The sequence below is a fragment of the Lotus japonicus genome, chromosome 4 (genome assembly GCF_012489685.1).
Source record: "Lotus japonicus ecotype B-129 chromosome 4, LjGifu_v1.2".
NCBI classification, from domain to species: Eukaryota; Viridiplantae; Streptophyta; class Magnoliopsida; order Fabales; family Fabaceae; genus Lotus; species Lotus japonicus.
The window spans coordinates 66,586,130-66,600,006 of record NC_080044.1 but is presented as its reverse complement, the minus strand read 5'-3'; the positions used below and the strand labels follow the sequence as shown (position 1 = coordinate 66,600,006).

At 34.7% G+C, this 13,877-nt stretch overlaps 3 protein-coding genes across 5 annotated transcripts; all 3 read left to right on the top strand.

Annotated features, from left to right (window-relative positions):
* Positions 1-199: 199 nt before the first annotated feature.
* Positions 200-5,661, top strand: LOC130711199 (uncharacterized). 3 transcript variants are annotated; one of them, XM_057560715.1, is made up of 11 exons: positions 200-588; positions 2,447-2,533; positions 2,697-2,958; positions 3,197-3,293; positions 3,401-3,522; positions 3,665-3,749; positions 3,832-3,967; positions 4,048-4,202; positions 4,320-4,437; positions 4,542-4,733; positions 5,002-5,661. In XM_057560715.1, the coding sequence occupies exons 2-11, from the start codon at positions 2,462-2,464 to the stop codon at positions 5,395-5,397; spliced, it is 1,635 nt and encodes a 544-aa protein (XP_057416698.1). In that variant the 5' UTR covers positions 200-588; positions 2,447-2,461; the 3' UTR covers positions 5,398-5,661. The 3 variants fall into 3 exon arrangements, with proteins under 3 accessions (XP_057416698.1, XP_057416699.1, XP_057416697.1); XM_057560716.1 differs by having other exon boundaries at positions 4,039-4,202; positions 4,659-4,733; XM_057560714.1 differs by having other exon boundaries at positions 203-588; positions 4,039-4,202.
* Positions 5,662-7,672: 2,011 nt separating this feature from the next.
* Positions 7,673-11,198, top strand: LOC130713190 (uncharacterized). Its single transcript, XM_057562981.1, has 8 exons — positions 7,673-7,820; positions 7,926-8,003; positions 8,125-8,178; positions 8,280-8,718; positions 8,821-9,746; positions 9,854-10,380; positions 10,444-11,071; positions 11,146-11,198. Exons 1-8 carry the CDS (start codon positions 7,673-7,675, stop codon positions 11,196-11,198), a joined length of 2,853 nt encoding a protein of 950 aa, XP_057418964.1.
* Positions 11,199-11,925: 727 nt separating this feature from the next.
* On the top strand, positions 11,926-12,609 carry LOC130713189 (uncharacterized). The gene has a single exon (XM_057562979.1). It carries the CDS (start codon positions 11,926-11,928, stop codon positions 12,607-12,609), a length of 684 nt encoding a protein of 227 aa, XP_057418962.1.
* Positions 12,610-13,877: the final 1,268 nt, after the last annotated feature.

Here is a 13,877-nt window from a genome sequence, read left to right as displayed (position 1 = left end):
CTATTCCTAAGAGAAATTGCATCTTGGCCATTCATTCTTCATTTTGATCCTATGGTAGAGAAATTGCAGCTTTTGTAAACTTATAACTCACCATTGAAGCTTGCATCTTGGCCATTCATTCTTTATTTTTATCCTACGGTAGAGATATTGCATCTTTTGTTACTCTCCTTCCACCATTCGATCAAATTCAAATCCCTAATTTTATTTTTCATTTCATTTTTATGATGGCATAGCTGTTTGATTAGGCACAAAAACCCTCAGGTTCTGGTCCCTTTGGATTTTCCTCCGAGCTAAATCAAATGGGTAGTTTGCAAGTTTTTGATTTGAACATCTTTTTCCCATGAATCTGGTTTCGATTTTGTGCGGCTGAAGTGTATATAGGGAACAGTCCGGCCATAACAAGAGAAAAGAGAAAATCATTGAATTCCAAAGATGAATATCAATCGAAGGAGCTTTCTTTGCGAGACCCGATCGTGGCGGGTCTTGGCCGGAGCGTGGCCTTTGAGGCGGATCGGGTTGTTTGGTGGTGGATCGGGGCGTTTGGGGCCAGAGAGGTTGTGACGTTTTCTTGATTGCTTGATTTTTCAGGTACTGTTCATTCCTTTCTCTATTTTACATCAGTCGTTTGCTTTCTCTTATATTTGATTGGATTTTTAATTCTTAATAAGGGTTATCTTCTTCAGACCCTATCAATTCGTAATGCAATTGACATATGATGTTTAGGGTTTTGAAATTTACATGATTTATTCCTTATACTCTTTATGATTTTTTCTAAGGCTTCTCTACTTGCAATGTTTCTGTTTTCATTTAGTTAGTCTCCTTCTTCCTTTTTGTATTTCGTTATATACCTGTTTCTTTTCAGCCCTGTTCTTGTAATTTTCTTTATTTCTCTTGCTGTTTTGTTTATGCTTATAAGGTCTTGGCTGACTATCTACTTTCCTGATTGTATTCACCTGTTTCATTTCTTTTTTTTGAAATGTTAATTTTTTCCTGTACTTACTGGGTGATGCCACTTTAAGTATAATTTTTATATTTTTATATTTCCAAAAAAAAGTACATGTTAAATTACATTTTTTGTAGTAAGTTGGATATGAACTATGTTATGATTTAATTGTTATTACTTGCTAACTAAATTTGGACTTGGTTACAATAGCAGATATTGTACTTTATTTCTTTGGAGTTGGTTTGATCTTTTTTGAAATCAAAGATTGTTTGACGCTATTTATTTCTGATGTCATGTAAATGAGTTTGACATAAAAGACTGTTTGAGTATTGAGCTATGAGTTAGATTTTAAGAATGCTTAGATTAGATTGGTTTTAGATACATCATTTTCACCTTGTCACTGTTTGTGTGCATTCTGCAACTTTATGTATTGTCTGCTCTGAAATTTTCACTGATTCTCTTCATTCTTGACCTTTTTTTGTACTTTCAATTGTAAATTCTAAATCCTAAATCCTGACACTGAAATCTTTTTGTTAGTTTGAGATATGATATCCATTCCTGCTGCTACCAATTACTGTTTTGTTTCCATTTACATTGTCTTGAGTGGGAGATATACACTGCTGCTACCAAGTTCTGTTCTTTTACATTGCTTTGAGTCATAGATATGAGTTGCAAAATTACTGATTTTAAGACATGGATTCTTTTTAATAGTTTGATTTATTGTTTTTCCTGAATTCTTTTCTATGTGATATATCTTCCTTACTTGTACTTTGGATATTATGATCCATGATTGATGACAACATGTACCACACATGCCATAAAATCCTGTCATAAAAATTGTGTCTGAAACAGAATATTTATTTAATAGACTATGTATCTTAGAAGACTTCTGAAACTTCTTAAATGTTGACCTTTTGGTCTATTCTCCTAATCTGACACTGAAATCTTTTTGTTAGTTTGAGTCTATCTTTATTGGAAATATCATATCCATTCTGGTTGTACTTACTTCATTGATTTCATTGATTGTCTGCAATCTGCAATTTTAATGTACTTTTTGCTCTGAAAATTTCACTGATTCTGTTCATTCTCTACTGTTTCTGTCCATTCAATTTTAAATTCTAATTCCCAAAGTCTGACATTGGAACCCCTTTTCTTAATCTCACTGAAGTTTTTTTGGATATACATCATATCCATTCTGACTCTACTTACTCCATTGTTGAACTATGACAGCATGTGTTGTCCTTGACACTAAAGCATTAAAAAATTAATTATTTCCTACTATAAATACCACTATGCAATGTGCATTATGCAAGTCTGGATTGTGTGACCAGCAGAGACTCTTTCTCATTGTTTCTTGGTTCATATTTTCCCTTGAGTTTGTTATTTCTCTCTTGAAGTATGGATAACAATAGGAATAGCAATATGGTGAACAATTTGGTGGATGTGGTCGAGTTTGATAATGTCATGGATATTAATCTTGACAAAACGTCTTGGAATTTGAAGGTTCGCATTATTTCAATGTGGAACACTCCTGCTCGATATCTTCCAACTGTTCAATCTTGCACAGAAGTGATTTTGTTGGACAAGGAGGTTTTCTTCTTTTTCTTTACTGTATAATTTATGATTTATGATTATGATTTATGATGTCTTCAATTTCTGGCTTATGCTTACATATATGCTTCTGTATTTGGCTAATTTATCTGCATTTCCTTTTATTGAGCAGAATAATTTAGCATTTGTTTTACTTATATAGGGTTCTAAGATTCAAGCTTCCGTGTGTAAAGATCATAGGCTCAGGGGAGAAATATTTACTGGGTTTGTTTACAAGATATCGAAGTTTAAGGTGATTCCTAATACTCGTGAGCTTCGCTGCACAAGTCATGGCTATCGACTTGTATTTAGTACACGTACCATCCTCACTCTATCTGGAGATACATCCATCCCTCGCGAGGGTTGGAGTTTCTACGATACGGGATACATAGAAAGATGCAGGGGAATCTTTTCACACTTATCAGGTATATGTATCTAAACTTGTGGTTCTTTTATTGTTTTTATGTTTTTATGATGACATAGCAGAAATGACTTATCATTTTTATAACTTAGTCTATTTACCATTGTCTGTCTTTCTATTATATTTATAACTTAGTCTCCTTAGCGTTGTTTGTCTTTCTATTATTTTGTTACTTACTATCCCTAGCTCTCATTGTCTATATTTTTTATGAACACTACTGAACCTTGTTTGATTATTTTTAGATTTCATTGGGGTGGTATCATCTGTATCAGCTGTGAGGCGTTTTGTCACGGAAGGAAAGACAACCAAAATGATGATTGTGGAACTTAGAGATTCTGTGTACTTTCATACTCTGATCGTTATTTCTATTTGCTGGAGTTTTAGTGTTCTGAATTTTGTTTTGTTGTTCTACATTGTTTAAATTTCGTTGTATGTGTATAAATTAGGGGTATTATGCGTTGTTTCTTATATGGAGAACTTGCTGAATTGCTGATGCTCAATCTCTGCTCTAATTGGACTAAGAGGCCTGTGTTGATTCTTCAGTTTATTCAAGTTAGAAATGTTAATGGTAATTTCCTCATTTGTTAAACCTGTTTTAAATCCTTTTTTTTATTAATCTTATTTCAATTTTGCCAATTTATATATTTCTAAATTGTGAATGTATGTCTTTGATATTCCTAAGAAATTTATTTAATTTTTTATGTTTTTAGGTCTTCTATTTATGCGTACCCTTCCTCACACATCTAAGCTATTCGTCAATCCAGGCTTTGAGGTTGTTTCTTCATTTACTAACAGGTTATTTAAACTCTTTGATTTCTTAGGATGTTAATGCTGCAAAAATGTTATAGGCTTCTGATTGTTTTATGGGTATGTGTAGGCTTTATGCGGGAGGCATTCGGACTGATGAGCCAGTTCAGTTCCTTCGGCCTCGTGTTCTTGAAGTTAATATGAGACAAGACATGCTGAATTTGCACCCAAAGAAAACTATCTCTCAACTCAGTGAATCTGATGAGGTAGATTAATAGTCATTCATGTATGTTTATGCTTATTCCAAATTAAAGTGATAATAAGTTAAATATTACAGTTTTCACAGGAGGCTATTTACATTGTCCATGGCGGGATTGTTGCTGCGCTGAAAAATGAAGCATGGACATATCCATCTTGTATATGTCATGGAGAATTGATTGTTCGGACTGGTGTGTATGAGTGTGTCACCTGCCAGCGGTTTTTCTACACCATGATTCACAGGTAAGCAATTCATGTTAGGTATTTAGTCATTAGTTAGTAGTTATTAGATATAGCTATTTCTTATCTTTGATTTTAGAAGAAAAATTGTATTAATTTGTTGGTTGATGTCTTTGATAGGTATCGGGTAAATGTTGAGGTCTTTGATGGTCATGAGAGTGCTGTATTTGTGTTAAATCACTCAGAGGTGCAGGAGTTGCTGAAACTCACACCTGAACGTGTGTTTTCTGATTTAGAGGTGTGTTTAATTTATTGTCTATTGTCATGATAGATAGCCATTTTGATTTCAGAATTGTTTCTAACGGTGATTTTGTTTTTGCTGTGATATGTCCTGTCATAAAGCATGAGTTTGATGCTTATTATCCATCTGAAGTTGAAGAGAAAGTTGTAGGAAATGAACTTTTGTTCAAGGTCTCCAAAATAGTTGGCTTAACCTTGAATGGACTTCCTTGCTATCAGGTTCTCCGAATCTGTTCTGATGTTGAGATCATTTCTGCATTTCACACTGAAGAAACAATTCCCAATGCATTGGAGGTTTGAATGCTGTAAATTATTATTTAGATTATGTTGTAAAATTCATTGTTTTAATAAATATTTTGGTCCTGATTTGAAATAAACACCATAACTTATGATACATTATGACATTTGTGATATTAGATTATTGTAGATGTTAGATTAGATTATATTATATTATATATGTTATTTGATAAATGGTAATTTATGCAGAAAGTTTTATTTAATGATAATAAATTTCAGGAAATCATGTATTTCTCTTTTGATCGCAATGGGTGTTATTGTATAGGTCATAGGTAATGATGGAAACCAATCTGAAGCTGGTGCTGGAGATGGCGAAAGTAGCAAGACCACTGTTATTTCGAAGCAAGTTAAAAGGAAATTGGATGGTGAGGTTCATAATGGCAACCATGATAATCAGCTTAAGTTCAATTCTGATGATTATCAGGTGAGGAAGAAAACTGAATTGACTATTGATCATTCAGTAGCAATTGTTCGTCTTGGAGCTATGAGTATTGATCATGAGGAGTCTGATGACGTTGCTGTGAAAGATGAATCACTTGACCATGAGGAGTCTATTAGAGTTGTTGTGGAACATGATGATAAGACTGAGGATAAGACTGAGGATGTTGTTGAAGAACTCCAGAAGTTAAAGGTTGATGATGATGATGTAGTTCATGACTGAGTGCTATAATATATAAGACTATGCCTTTCTTTGTATAATGGGGCAGCTTAGTATAGTCAGACTCTATATGATTATGTTATGAGGCCAACTTTTTGTACTATGGGCCGATCCATTATGTTTAGTCTGACTTATTTGTGGGTTTAATATGTTTATTATCCAGTTAGAAGATGTGTGCTACAAGCAGATTTATTTTGTAATATGTTGTGAGCAACACTATCCACATGAATCACTTCTTCCTTATCAATATAATTTTCTGTTTGTCTATTTCTCGCACAGAGTTCAATTATTATATTTTACTTTCATATGTTTTATTTTATCCTATTAAGTTTGTTTTAATCTGAATTTTATCACATATCATATGTTATGTATTTCTTTGTTTTAAGAATCATATATGTTGTTTTTATTGAGTAAATCATGTTATTTGTACACCATTTATCTTTTTATTTTGTAAAATTTCTGAAATTATAGTTTCTTAATAAGTGCTGCTACTAAAAGAAATAGTTGTAAACATAACAGTTTTAATTTCATTTATCTGACACAGGATTTTCGACCAAATGAGAAGATGGTAAGGTTAAAATGGGCCACTATATTCATATTGATCTATTCTGAATATTTTTGTTTGGTCCATACATACCCCAGAGAAAAACAAAATGTTTGAGCCGATGGGGCATTCTTTTTCTATTAAAATCTAAATGTCAAAATTACAAAAATAAATCAAGAAAAAAATAAAAGGATAACATATTAATAAATAAATGAAGAAATGTCAGAAATAATATTAATTTAAAATTTTCCCCCATAAATAAAAGGATACAAACAAAAAATAAATGATACCTATTATAGCCATAATTAATAAAGTAGCTCAAAAAAAACTTATCGAGGAATCAATATCAATATCAATATATATTAGAAAAGAAAAACTTATATCAGGCTGATTTAGTGACATGTCATTCTCACATTAATTCCCATAAGAAAATACTTTTTTTAAATTTTAAACTTGATTAGGATTTAGGTTGTTTATTTCTTGATTTTATCTTAATTTATTTCTAAATTTCAATTCATGAGGTGTCACTCTCCGATTAATTCTCATGCCAATTTGATGATGTGTCACTTCCAATTAATTATTATTTGATATTAAAAATATTAAAAAGAAACCATTTATGTACCTAAAAATAAACTTTTTCTTCACCTAAATATGAGAAATTTTATCATAAAATATTAAAATTTTAAAAGATTTACCGAAATTATCTAAGATATAACTAGATTAAATAAAAAAGTAAAAATTAAAGAAAAATATTATAATTTTTTTTATAAAAACTATCAAATCACAATAAAAACTTATAAAATCCGAAAATTCAATAAAAATATCATAAAATTTAATTAAATTTTCTAAAAACAAACTTTTTCTTCACTATAATTTATTTCTCCTATTATAACTAAGGAAAAAAAATACAAATTAGGTAAATTCTGTTATTGGTTTGAAACGAGTTTGTTTTATATTTCAGATTAATAAAATATAATCATTTTAAATAATCAAATGTTCATGTATTATCTATACACTGAAGTTAAGGAATAATGTAATATCACCTATCTTTTTATAGCTGTAAACATTATTAAAATAAATCTATTTATGTTATAAATTATTGAATTAAAAATTATAATTCATAGAATTGTTCGTCCGTGCATCGCACGGCAACGGGCTATAATCCTAGTGGTAATTACTTGCATTCAAACTTCATTCACAAAATTAATACATGAATATAATGTCACTCAAAATAACAATTACTAACTTTAGCCAGCAAATTCCAGCAAGAAAAGTAAACAATGACAATGCGAGATCATCATTCAGTGAAGATGTGTCCCCTATTGAAAGTCAGAGAAGGGAGAAGACAACACTAATGTAACCTTATATTACAACAATTACCATTTATTTCTTAAACAGCTTTCAACAAAAAACCTTAGATCATGACTTTGTGAGATTTTATTATTCCAGAGAACCACTGACAGCAGGCAAGCAGATTGTTAAAAAAAAAGAATTAGCGAATCTGTCACAAACAATTTAGGAGTATCATTTCGTCCTCCAAATATGCTTGATAAGGGTTCTAACAACATTTATATAGAGCCAACCATATCTCCTCAACAGCAAGACATCAATAGATGGTAAGTAGTTATGCTTTACAATTCAAAAAATTGTCATTCGTTATAGAACAAAATATGTAAGTATTGGAAAGGGTGCCAGATAATGTATTACCTGTGCCAAAGCAGTGACGCAACAACTATGGACAGAGGTGCCATTCCTGCAACAACTTTATCTGGAACAATTTCGTACAATTCGACATCACCAAACATTGCTTCAACAAGTCAAGTTGATAGACGACCTGTGAACAACAATGCAAATGACATTGACCCTCCAGCAGAACATGAAGGTATTGTGTCAAACTATTCATAAGCATAAACTTGATTACCATCATTGACACCAATATTTAACTATAATTGAGTTTGGACCTTAAACTACCACATTCACATTCCAGATCCCGTTGGTTTCGATGCCATAAATTTGAATGAACCTGCTGACGATGATCCATTAATTGACAATGAAGATTTGGAAGGTAATAAATTGTTCCATGTGAGGGAATTAACTATTCTATGCACACAGATAATTCTTTGTTATGAAAATGACAGCTGCTGTGAGAAAAAAAATCATATTCTTCTATTGATTAAAATTTGCAGATGTTAACTCAGATGAATTAATGAACGACGTTGCTGCAGCTGGTCATGCAACAGGTATTTACTGTGATCGTATCACAGTTTGATAATCAATATAGCTTTCTTAATCATTAATAACATGACAGCTTTTTAACATTTTTTTTTATTTTCTACCTAAGCCATGTGGGACATGGGAGATCCTACTAACGAGTGCGAGCATTGCGGAGCCATGTTCTGGTATGATGAAAGAAAGAGAAGGAAAGTACCTACAAGAACACCAAAATTTCCTCTATGCTGTTTGCATGGGAAGGTTCAACTACCATTGCTCAAAGCTGCACCTAAAATACTCCAAGACTTGCACGCAAATGAAACTGATAAAAGCCGACATTTCTTAAAGAACATAAGGATGTTCAATGGAATGTTTGCATTCACGTCTATGGCTGGAAAGGTGGACAAAAACATAAACAATGGACGTGGTCCTCCAATCTTCTTGCTCGGAGGACAAAATTACCATTCTATTGGTAGTCTCATACCTCCAGTTGGTCAAAGTCCCAAATTTGCCCAGCTTTATATTTTTGACACTGAAAATGAGGTTGCTAATAGGATACAAGCTCTCAGGTATACATAACGTTATGAATTTACAATCTTCTTATATAGTATTTTTAATACACAAGTATCCTCTGAACACCTTATGTTAACCGATTACTTTTTAATTTGAAGGCCAAGCGGTGATGCTCATAAGTTGGATGAGCTAATTGTCAGAGACTTAAAAAACATGCTAGATGCAGAGAACCCTTTGGTTAAGTCATACAGATATGCTAGGGAACAATACAGATGTGGTGATTTTTCTAATGTCAAGCTAAGGTTAATTCGGCGGAGGGACAAAGATGGGAGAACTTATAACCTTTCCACAGCATCTGAAGTTGCTGCGTTGGTGGTGGGTGACATAGATGCTACTGTTAAGAGAGAGATCATTGTTGAAACACAATCCAGGTTGATCAAGCATATTGACCCTACATATCCGTCATTTCTTTCACTTCAATATCCACTATTGTTTCCATACGGGGAGGATGGATGGAGACGAGGTATTTTAACTAAAGATTATGACGCACCTGGAAGAATGAGAAAAAAGGATGACATTGCCATGCGCGAGTGGTTTGCATATAGGTTGCAAGAAAGAAAAGGGGAATCACCTATTGTTCTTCAATCTAGGAGACTGTTCCAGCAATTTCTGGTGGACTCTTATACCATGGTTGAAGCTGATAGAATGCGATATTATAGGACAATACAGCCGAAACTGCGAGTGGAACGTTACAAGGGATTGCACGAGTGCTTGGTCCGTGGAGAAACAAATGCAGCTGCAACAGGTCAGCGAATCATATTGCCTGGATCATTTACTGGAGGGCCGAGATACATGTTCAACAATTGCAAGGACTCATTTGCCATTTGTAGATATATCGGATATCCTAGCTTATTTATCACTATGACATGCAATCCAGAATGGCCTGAAGTCAAACGTTTTGTTGAAACACGAGGTTTGAAGCCTGAGGATAGACCCGACATACTTTGTAGAGTTTTCAAAATGAAGTTGGACGAACTAATTGCTGACTTGAAGAGCGGAAAAGTGTTCGGAAAGATTAGTGGATGTAAGCCTACTGATACTTTTAAATCTAATAATGTACAAATCATGTCATTTGCCTAAATTTATAATCAATTCACAGATTTTTATTACCTTCCTCTATCATTCTTGCAGATTCAATCACCATCGAATTTCAAAAGCGAGGTCTTCCCCACGCACACATTTTGGTCTTTGTCCATGCCAAATTCAAGCCCAAGACCCCCGAAGACATCGACAAAGTTATATCCGCAGAAATTCCAGACCGTACCAACAATCCTGAATTATTTGAGGCTGTGCAGAAGTATATGATTCACGGACCATGCAGTGTACTAAATTTGAAGTCACCATGTATGAACAATGAAAAATGCTCTAAGTTCTTTCCTAAAGAGTTTAGGACGAGGACCATTATTGATGATGAAGGTTTTCCTAAATATAGAAGAAGAGAGGATGGCAGGACTGTCAAAAAGGGCAAAACTGTGCTGGATAATAGATATGTTGTACCATACAACCCATTGCTACTCCAAAAATATAGAGCTCACATTAACGTTGAGTACACGTGCCAGACAAGTGCAATAAAATATCTTTTCAAGTATGTCCATAAAGGCAACGACAGAGTGACGACTGAATTTTACCGAACTTCGGATTCAAGTAATCCATCCCAGGTGATTGATGAAATAAAAAATTACTATGACTGCAGATACATCTCTGCATGTGAGGCGGCATAGCGATTGTTTGGATTTGAAGTGCACTATAGTGAGCCTCCAGTTGTGAGGTTGCCATTCCATCTTCCAGGTGAGCAAAGCGTAGTGTACAATGACGGTGAGACAGTACATGATGCAATTGAAAAGGCCGACATTAAGAAAAACAAGTTTATAGGTTGGATGGAGGCTAACCAACTTTATGCGGCTGGACAAGACATTACTTATTCAGAATATCCCACCAAATTTGTTTGGAAAGACGACACAAGAGAATGGCGCCCTAGAAAACAGGGTTTCTCAATTGGTAGAATTTCACATGTGCCTCCATCATGCGGCGAGGACTATTACTTAAGGATCCTTCTGAACGTTCAAAAAGGTTGCACGAGTTTTAAAGACATTCTCACTGTGAAAGAAGTGACCTACAGTACTTTTAAGGATGCGTGTTGTGCTCTTGGTTTGCTAGAAGATGACAAAGAATTTGTAGACACAATAAAAGAGGCCAGCTTCTGGGGGTCAGGAGAGTATCTTAGAAGACTGTTTGTGGTGTTGTTGATGTCTAACAACATGTCAAATCCCGAGGTAGTTTGGGATAAGTGCTGGAAAGAGCTTTCAGATGATATTCTCTACAGACAAAGAAGACGCTTAGATTACCCAGGTAAGCCTCCTTCATTTTGGATCATTCTAAATTGCGGATAACCTGCCAAACTCATCTAATTTATCTGTCTGCAGGACTGAATCTAACAGATGATCAGAAAAAAAACCTGGCGCTCGCTGAGATGTGAACATGCTACAAAACAATGGCAGGAGCCTGCACAATTTTGTTTCCATGCCTTATCCTTCAGGCATTGTTGTCGAAGACGTTGGACAAAGACTGATTGTAGAGGAGTTGAATTACGACAGGAATGAAATGAGTGAATACTTGGACCAATGTCTCTCCTCAATAACTGACGAACAAAGGCATGCGTATGACAAAATAATTAACGCCGTCTATGGAAACAAAGGTGGATTTTTCTTCCTGTATGGCTACGGTGGGACGGGGTAAAACCTTTGTCTGGAAAGCGCTTTCAGCATCCATTCGATCAAGAGGTGATATTGTTCTCAATGTGGCTTCAAGTGGTATTGCTGCACTGTTGTTGCCTGGAGGAAGGACGGCGCACTCCAGGTTCAAGATTCCCATACCTATAACTGAGGATTCAACATGCAACATAAAGCATAACAGCCCTCATGCTAAATTGCTGATAAAGGCGAAACTGATCATTTGGGACGAAGCTCATATGATGAGTAAAATGGTGTTACGAGGCTTTGGATAAGTGCTTGAGAGATATTTTGAGGTTCACCCCAGGATATGACTCCAGCTTGCCGTTCGGAGGAAAAGTTGTGGTTCTGGGCGGTGATTTCAGGCAAATCTTATCTGTAATTCCAAGGGCATCCAGGCAAGATGTCATCAGTGCAACAATAAATTCATCCTATCTATGGCCTTTTTGTGAAGTTCTTTGTTTGACAAAGAACATGAGACTCCTGCAAGGATCTTCGTGCTCAAGTGCATCAGATATAGCAGAATTTTCAGAATGGTTGTTGACTATAGGTGATGGCAAGGTCGGACAGCCAGTTAACGGCGAATCAGAAATTCAAATACCAGATGAAATCCTTATAAAAAACTCAGAAACCGGTTTTGAAGACTTGGTCAATTATACCTACCCTGATTTGTTGCGTAACATGTCTAACTCTGAATACTTCAGGGAAAGATCCATTTTGGCCCCCACGATTGAACTGGTTGGAAAGGTCAATGATACATGTTGTCTCGGGGTCTCGACAGAAGAAAGGGAATACTTGAGCTCTGATTCAATATACAAAGAAGACGGCAATGTTGAGAGTGAACTGGATGCATTTTCCCCCGAGGTATTGAATGCGATGAACTGTTCAGGACTGCCACCGCGTAAGTTGAGTTTGAAAATTGGAGTCCCAGTAATATTAATGAGAAATATCGACCAGTCCAACGGATTGTGTAATGGAACAAGATTGACGGTGAAGAGATTTGGAGACCATGTCATTCAGTGCACCGTTCTAACTGGGACTAAAGCTGAATCTACTGTACTGATTCCTAGGATGACCATGAATACAAATAACACAAATCTACCGTTCCAATTTCAGAGACGGCAGTTGCCTATATGTGTCTGCTTCGGTATGACATAAACAAAGCGTAGGGACAAACACTAGGGTGTGTTGGGTTATATCTTCCAAGACCGGTTTTAGCCACGGACAATTATATGTGCGCTATCAAGAGTCAAAAGCAAACAAGGGCTAAGGATCCTCATAGAAAAACCACGACGATCTCCCTTCTAATACAACAATTAATGTTGTGTATGAAGAAGTGTTTGACAATATAACTCCATAAGGTGCAGTTTTATGGAGTTCTACATATTCATTTATATTTAGTACTATAAACATTTACTTGGTATTCCATTCATTCTAACATGAAATTTCTTTTGTTACTAGCTGAATTCGTGTATATAACCAAAAAAAAAAATCAGAGACAATGACCTAAGTTAAAATAAGAAATTGAGCATAAGCCAAAAGCTTTTCTAGAATTTACCTGTATATCATCGTTAAAAACAAATCACGTGAGTTGTATCTATCCAGCAGATTGAATGCATTATGGTTGGCAAAATCATAAAACTGAAAATGAATCAAGAGATTACTAAAACTATAGATTCAAGCAAACCAAAGCAACTCCAGCTACTGATTTGAAAGAGAATTCCTGAAATAATTTGATGCACTGTTACAAGTACTTCAGAATCATTATGTAATTTCAAAAGCAATACATTACCTGACATAAAAGTAATACTTCTTAAACCATCTTAATTATAGTTAAAATGAGAACCGCATAAGTAGTTTGTAATGTACAAAAAAAAGTATTTCTCAAAAGAGACCACTTATCAAAAGTAGCTAATCCCACATAATAATTAGCATAAAGCCACTGACCTTTCTCAACCTTGCGGCAATTTGCCCATTGCATTGCCCCTTTCGTATTGAAACCTGATCCAATGCAATCTGAACAACATAAACAAGGACATGAGAATCATTACAATACGATGTTAGCTCCTGTGGATGCACCAATCACCTCGAATTCAAAGAAACGATTGTGTAGCGCAATACACGAAGAAGCATGACGAATGAGATCGGAACTCAGGTTCAGAAGGAGAAAAATCAAAAGCTCATGACAGACAAAAGATGAGCAATTACGAACGAGGTATGTAGAATGAGGAATCAGATCTAACGCTTGTGGGATGTTGAAGTGGGGTGTGTCAGGCAAACAGAGGGGCGCAGGATAACAGCAAACCTCCACTATCAGTTTTGTGAAATAAACATAAGAAAATAACACACTTTATTTCTCTTTGAGTAATGTTGCTTCAATTTTATTTTCAAGAGTAAATTAATAGAGAAATATAAATTAAAAAAAG

Bases quoted from the DNA above. Each gene is read 5' to 3' on its own strand.
- LOC130711199 (XM_057560714.1), top strand. From the start codon at position 2,462: ATGTGGAACACTCCTGCTCGATATCTTCCAACTGTTCAATCTTGCACA. The intron at 3,750-3,831 runs GTTATTTAAACT...GGGTATGTGTAG, and splicing joins GTTTCTTCATTTACTAACAG to GCTTTATGCGGGAGGCATTC. The intron at 3,968-4,038 runs GTAGATTAATAG...TAAATATTACAG, and splicing joins AACTCAGTGAATCTGATGAG to TTTTCACAGGAGGCTATTTA.
- LOC130713190 (XM_057562981.1), top strand. From the start codon at position 7,673: ATGGACAGAGGTGCCATTCCTGCAACAACTTTATCTGGAACAATTTCG. The intron at 8,004-8,124 runs GTAATAAATTGT...TAAAATTTGCAG, and splicing joins TGACAATGAAGATTTGGAAG to ATGTTAACTCAGATGAATTA. The intron at 8,719-8,820 runs GTATACATAACG...TTTAATTTGAAG, and splicing joins AATAGGATACAAGCTCTCAG to GCCAAGCGGTGATGCTCATA.
- LOC130713189 (XM_057562979.1), top strand. From the start codon at position 11,926: ATGAGACTCCTGCAAGGATCTTCGTGCTCAAGTGCATCAGATATAGCA.